The sequence below is a fragment of the Zingiber officinale genome, chromosome 9A (genome assembly GCF_018446385.1).
Source record: "Zingiber officinale cultivar Zhangliang chromosome 9A, Zo_v1.1, whole genome shotgun sequence".
Taxonomy (NCBI): domain Eukaryota; kingdom Viridiplantae; phylum Streptophyta; class Magnoliopsida; order Zingiberales; family Zingiberaceae; genus Zingiber; species Zingiber officinale.
Genome location: NC_056002.1, coordinates 133,507,727 through 133,515,034, shown reverse-complemented (window position 1 = coordinate 133,515,034; position 7,308 = coordinate 133,507,727). Strand labels below are relative to the sequence as shown.

Genomic DNA, 7,308 nt, shown 5'->3' with positions numbered 1-7,308 from the left:
TTGACATAATAAACTCTCTTCAGAGCATAGTTTGCAGCAAAGTTATCCACAAAATAAAAAAGAGATTAACAGTCCAGTGGAAAAATAGGAGTTATTGAATCACGTAGCATATTCCAGTGAAAGTATTCTGCAACAGTAATGTTATGAAGAACCTGAAATAAATAGAAAATGATTAAGAGTTCACACAAACAAGAACTACATATAGTAAATAAACTTCTCTTCTTTTGTATGCAAGTCAATAACAAATCATCATGTACTTCAAAAATCTACAATATCCACAGTTAACAACAAATTAACCATGCTTTTTTAGCGCATAACTTGTGGCAGAGAACAATACCACACAGCATCCTACCAAAAACTATTATATGATTCCTCAAGTCAAAGATGTCACAATAGTTCATATTTATACTCTATCAACCTGCATCCACAAGACCTACTAAAACAATGAAGAATGGCAATAAACCATTTGTCTTCCAAAAAAGAAGCAACTCAATCAAGACTTCAAACATCGAGGCCTTGTTCAGACTCCCAACATCATTAGCAGCTAACCGAATCACAGCAATCAAAGCTAACCGAATCACAGTGTTAATGCTAGTAGAACAATTATCAGCTGGTTCGCAGGAAGTGAAGGCTGTTGCAGCCCGTGAACTCCGATTAATGGCAAAAATCGGGAAGGAGAATAGGTCTTTCATTGCAGAGGGTGGAACAATCCCAGCTCTCTACCGGCTTTTCCGGTCTACAAATCCAGTTGCTCAAGAGAATGCCCTGACTGCAATATTGAACATATCTATTCATGATGAAAACAAGAGAAAGATTGTGGAGGAGAATGGTTGTTTGGAATTAATAGTATATGTTCTGAGATATAGGTTAACTACTGAGGCAAGGGAGAATGCAGCTGCTACATTGTTCAGCCTCTCTGCTGTCCATGACTTCAAGAAGATGATTGTGGATGAGCATGGTGTTGTTGAAGCACTAGCTGATTTGCCGATGCAGGGAAGCCCAAGGGGAAAGAAATGGGCTGATTGTCTCAAGCAAGAGAGCAGTGCATCCTAGGTAATTCTCCAACCAAAAGTAAGATTAATTCACAAATTGTGCATAACACAAAAAAAAAAAGTATTGCAGAACATCTGGAAGCTCACTACTCTGAAAGTTATGTAGTGTGGTAAATAATAATGAAAATCCAGTGGCATCTCCAAATACTCGTTGTGCTGCATTATTTGCTCCAAGGATACACCAAAGTGAACCTAACATATCACATTTCGCATCATTTTGAAGTTTGTATTGAGATCCAGAAACACTTGTTATCATATCACTCTTGAGAATCTCAATTAGTGCGCCTAGCTCTTCTGGATGAACTTGGTAAGATATAAACTTCAACTTATGAGATGAAAGAATCAATTTGGGTAATATTCCAAACTTCTATAAGAATAGGGTAATTAAGTTCCACATGGAAACATTCATCCTTTTAAGAAGAATCAGATACTAATACATACCTGAAGAACATCTTCAATGATCAAACAAGATAACAGCTGAAGAACACTAGCTCGGTGGTGATCAGATATCAGGAATGGTAGAATGATGCTGACCCCATTAGATGCTCGAAATGCTTGTTGGTTGGCTTCAGCTTTCCTCAACAAAGAAAAAAGACAATCCCATGCTATCAATATCGTACTCTCATCTTCAAATACAGAATATTTTCCTGAACCAGAACCTACCGGTTTTGGTGAAGAAAGAATAAGATCTTTGTTGTCAACGTGTTTCTTGAAGTTTGCAGTATTTGAGTTGGTCCCTAAGCCACTAGAAACCGTGTTTTGCTGCTCTGGACCAGAAAAATACCTATCCTTAATGAGCTGGATCACGAGGAATAAGAGGAGGTTCTCGTAGACTCCGTCGAAGATGATGCAGCAGCAGAGGCCCACGTCGCCGCGGACCTTGAAGGCGAGCGAGGCGAGCTTGACGTTGAATCCCATGGGAAACTTGAGGAAGCCGTAGGGGCTGGAGGGGTTGTCGGGAGGGCGAGGGTCCTCCTCCTGCTTTCCGTCAGCGAAGAGGGATCCGTACTCGATGTCGGGGTCCTCTCCGCAGTCAAAGGGGTCGAGCCAAGGGTTCTTCTTCTTCTTCGCGGTGGTGGCGACGAATCGGAGCCGTCCTCGCTGAGGATGGTACGCCGAGGAAGAGGATAGGGCATGGGTGTGGATTGGGGAAGGGAATGTGTGGGAGATGGGGAAGGAAAAGCTACAGAATGAGAAGAAGGTCTCCTCTTCTCACCGGAGTTGGAGGAGATGCGGTGTGGTTGGATGGAGAAGGAAGGGGCGTCGATCTAGGAAGGGGAAGAGGGAGATGAGGTTGAGAGAGATGGTCAGTTTAGGTTTAGGTTTAGGCTGAGAGAGATGGTCGGAGGAAGGGGCGCGATATAGGTTTAGGTTTGGAGGGAACTTTGTGTAGTGTTGCAAATTTTGGCTAGTGGAAAAATTAAAATATTTTATTTTGGTTCATTAACACCGGATTTTAAAAACCGCTGTTAAAACTAGTGTCTATTAACGAAAAAAATGGCGCTCATAGACATCGGCTAAAAAACCGATGTCTATGAGCGAAAATCTGCGCTCATAGACACCAATTTTTGGAAAACCCGATGTAAAATACTCAAAGACATCGATTTTTGCTTAAAACTGTTGTTGTTCCACCGATGTCTATGAGGGTTTTTCTTGTAGTGAGCGTCACATCACAGCGATCCTCCACCTGTCGACCTAAGACTATGGTGAGTCGAGCATCGAGTCTTGCACCCTCAGCATCAGATCATCATCTAGGGGTCGCTCGCTAAAATATGGGAGGACACACGAGCCCGTGTGGCGATGATGCCTCCAGGCGCGCTCGCGAACAACCACACCAAATGTCAATTGGAGTAAGTGTACCCTTTAATACAAATTTTTACTTTACCTCCAATCGACACTGACCTTTCCTTGTTCGCAGTATTGGGTGGAGAGTCTGGTCATGTGCCAACGACTCACATTTTTGGAGGAGGAGGTAAAGAAGTTGAAGTCTTCAAGCGGCCAATCCCCCGCTGAGCTGCAAGAAGTGGCCAAACTGAAGGTCGACCTGGAGAAGAGCAATAAACTGCTGGAGGTCGAGTTGGTAAAAATTGCAGACCAGGACATTATGCTAGTTCGGCTCAACAAGCAGGTCACCACATTCAACAACTATTAGGATGTATACTAAAAGTCTAGCTTTTTGTATATACATAAGAATCACATTGGTCAAATATCTGCATTTATGTTAAATGCAGTTGTCCATTTAATTTATATTGTAGATAACATGGTGTGTGGTGTCACACAGAAGATCATGTTATCGGTTCCTTATAAATTATAAATAGTAGCTCACAACTAAGATGGATTGGGACAAATCATTGGAATAATTGTAGTATAATTTGATATTAGTTTATCTTGACTATAAAATTATACTAGTACACTATGTGTGTATTGAGCATGACCATTTGAGGTTGTTTCTTTTTATATTGACTGCATAAAAGAACAGAACCTCTGTTATTATGGATGTGCATACTCTTAATCCTGATATAATAACAAGCACATATACTTAGTATTTATTTATTTAATTTATCAATGGGTGAGATTTATTTCGTTGAATCAATAGGCCCGATAAGTTAGGAAATAATATTATTTATATGGTGTGTTGTTGATTATAAAAGGAAACTGTGTCCTAGTAATCTAGGTTGATGATGTCCCCTTGAGGAGCTCATAAGGATTATCATGTAAATCCTACAGGTGGACTTAGTCCGGCATGATAATGAAGTTGAGTGGTACTACACTTGGAGTTAGATATTAATTAAGTGAGTTGTCAGTAACTCGTTTAATTAATGGACATTCGATATCTTAAACATAGGGAGACTAATGTACTCATGATAAGAATGAGCTCATAATGTAATTTGGGATTGGTGCGGTGGTTCAATAATAACTCTTTAGTGGCATGAGTTATTATTGATGAACTTGAGTTGGGTGTTCGCGGCGAACACATGAAGCTCAAGCTCATCGGGAGACCAAAACTAATTTCTCCTCTCGGTCCCTGTTGTAGCCTCTATAAAGCCTTGTATCCATCAAGTCCACTTCTTACCCAAGTAATGGGTCGGACACATCCTTGCTTGGTGCAAGGGGGCTGGCCAAGCATAAGCTTGGAGCCCAATTGGTGGTCGGCCAAGCCATGCTTGGTGACCAAGCATGGGTCCGGCCATAGGAGAAGAATTTTAAAAGAAAAGTTTAAATTTAAATCTTTTCTTTTATAGACATTCACCAAGGGATTTAAAAGAGATATTTTATTTTTAAACTTTCTTTTTTGGAAGTCATCCATATGGTTTTAAAAGAGAGTTTTAAATTTTAAAATCTTTCCTTTTTTGTAGTAATCTACAATGGTTAAGAGAGATATTTTAATTTTGTTAAAATCTTTCCTTTTTCGTAGTTATCTACAATAGTTAAAAGAGATATTTTAATTTTCATAAAACTTTCCTTTTTTAACCATGATTTAAAAGAGAAGTTTTAATTTTAATCTTTCCTTTTTTGTAGCCATCTATAATGTTTAAAAGAGAGAGATTAATTTTAAAACTTTCCTTTAGTAGCTGATCCGGTGGTAAGGAAGGGGGACCCTCATGGGCGGAGGGTCAAAGACACGTGGAGGTCAACCCCAAGTTCACGCCGAACGGAAGCATGCCGGGCCGAACGGAAGGATGCCGCGCCGAACGGAAGCATGCCGGGCCGAACGAAAGCATGCCTCGCCGAACAGAAGCATGCCGCGCCGAACGAAAGCATGCCGGGTCGAACGGAAGCATGCCGGGCCGAACGGAAGCATGCCGGGCCGAACGGAAGGATGCCGCCCCGAACGGAAGCATGCCGGGCCGAACGGAAGGTAACCCGACCATATCCGGGGTTCCGACGCTCATGTTGAACAGAGTCGTATGGCCGAGCGGGTAGCCCGCTCGGCTGAAGGCACAAAGTAGCAACACTGCGAACAGTCCACACAACATAAGACCGGTCAGACGTAAGGGGATTGCCGACCGGACGGACACTCGAGACGGAGTAAGAATAGACAACAGGACAAGGAAACATCCTCTGACAGCGAGTATGTTCGAGGAGCAGGCCATACGCAGGATCTTATAACAGGAGTCCGCTGTCCCATCAAAGACGTGCTTGGACTGTAACAGTAAGGGGTCAGGTAAGCTCTTCTGACAAGCCCATACCGAGGTATGGACAGAGGATACGTATGCACCTCGGTATGTGTGCCCGAGCCTCTTCACAGCTCTATATAAAGGGTCCTCACCCTTCGCCGGAGGTATGCGTTCTACAATTCTTGGAGCCACTTTCTTGTTGTCGAGCTTTGCCTGACTTGAGCGTCGGAGGGTCTCCGCCGGGAACCCCTTCCCGGCCCGACTTCTGTGCAGGTTTGCCGGAAGTTCGTACGACCCGTCAGAGATCTATATCAGCGACTCGGAGAGCGCCACGTGCCCAGCGTCCGTTGATTCATCTTTCGGACAGGATCAATTTGGCGCCGTCTGTGGGAATGCTCCTGCATCCGATCGGAAGCAATGGACGAAGATGGACGACCGCACACGGTGATGCTCTCCACGAAGGAGCTCGACGCTCTAATCAAGGCAAGAGCAGCTAAGCTCGTGGAGCAACAGAGAGAGAATGCGCAAGCCGAGCGGCTGAAGCAACAAACAACGTCAGCATCAGGTGGCCGAGCGGAGGCAATGATCCCCGAGCGGACGCCTCCCCCGAGACAATGATCCAACCGGCATTCAAGGGGGAGCACCGCCGAGCGGACGAAGATGGATTGGGACTTGGATCAACCATGAAGCGCAAATTATCTCTAGCCTTTCCGGGGCAGGGTGAAAGGTGCACCAATATAATGTGTGCTGTATATTTTCCGTTTGGTTGTATATTTGAAATGCAGGAAGCAAAATGTTAAAACGCAATTGACATTATCTGCCGAGCGGCCTATCTCCATGATGTATAAGATCTGAGGCATCGACTCAATGTCGAAGACCCCGGGCCGATCGGCCGAGCGTAAAAATTATCCGAGCCAAGTCATCGAGGACGAAGACCCCTCGCTGCTCGGTAGGGCGTATGTCATCAGTGTTAAAATTAGCCTTAAAGGCCGTCGAGCTCCGACGTTAAAAATCGAGAGACGAGCTGGCGTCTATAAACCCGCCGAGCGGAAGACCGTCGAGCTCCGACGTTAAAAATCGAGAGACGAGCCGGCGTCTATAAACCCTCCGAGCGGAAGACCGTCGAGCTCCGATGTTAAAAATTGAGAGATGAGCCGGCGTCTATAAACCCACCAAGCGGAAGATCGTCGAGCTCCGACGTTAAAAATCGAGAGACGAGCCGGCGTCTATAAATCTTCCGAGCGGAAGACCGTCGAGCTCCGACGTTAAATATCGAGAGTCGGACCGGCGACTATAAACCCTCCGGCCGGAAGACCGTCGAGCTCCGACGTTAAAAATCGAGAGACGAGGCGACGTCCCTCAACCGAAGCGGAAGACCGTCGAGCTCCGACGTTAAAAATCGAGAGAGCAGGCGTCTATAAACCCCCGGCGGAAGACCGCCGAGCTCCGGCGTTAAAAATCGAGAGACGAGCTCTAAATCTTCCGGCGGAAGACCGCCGAGCTCCGGCGTTAAAAATCGAGACGAGCTGGTGTTTATAAACCCGCCGAGTGGAAGACCGTCGAGCTCCGGCGTTAAAAATCGAGAGACGAGCTATAAATCTTCGGAAGGAAGACCGCCGAGCTCCGACGTTAAAAATCGAGACGAGCGGCGTCTATAAACCCGCCGGGCGGAAGACCGCCGAGCTCCGACGTTAAAAATCGAGAGACGAGCCGGCGTCTATAAACCCTCCGAGCGGAAGACCGTCGAGCTCCGACATTAAAAATTGAGAGACGAGCCGGCGTCTATAAACCCGCTGAGCGGAAGACCGTCGAACTCCGACGTTAAAAATCGAGAGACGAGTCGGCGTTTATAAATCTTCCGAGCGGAAGACCGTCGAGCTCCGACGTTAAAAATCGAGAGACTAGCCGGCGTCTATAAACCTGTCGAGCGGAAGACCGTCGAGCTCCGACGTTAAAAATCGAGAGACGAGCCGACGTCTATAAACCCGCCGAGCGGAAGATCGTCGAACTCCGACGTTAAAAATCGAGAGACGAGCTGGCGTCTATAAACCCGCCGATCGGAAGATCGTCGAGCTCCAACGTTAAAAATCGAGAGACGAGCTGGCGTCTATAAATCTTCCGAGCGGAAGACCGTCGAG

The 7,308-nt window shown here is 45.4% G+C and overlaps 1 protein-coding gene across 1 annotated transcript; it reads left to right on the top strand.

Moving 5' to 3' along the window:
- The first annotated feature begins 444 nt into the window (after window positions 1–444).
- Window positions 445–1,053, top strand: LOC122019610 (U-box domain-containing protein 4-like). Its single transcript, XM_042577064.1, has one exon. The coding sequence runs from the start codon at window positions 445–447 to the stop codon at window positions 1,051–1,053; it is 609 nt and encodes a 202-aa protein (XP_042432998.1).
- Window positions 1,054–7,308: the final 6,255 nt, after the last annotated feature.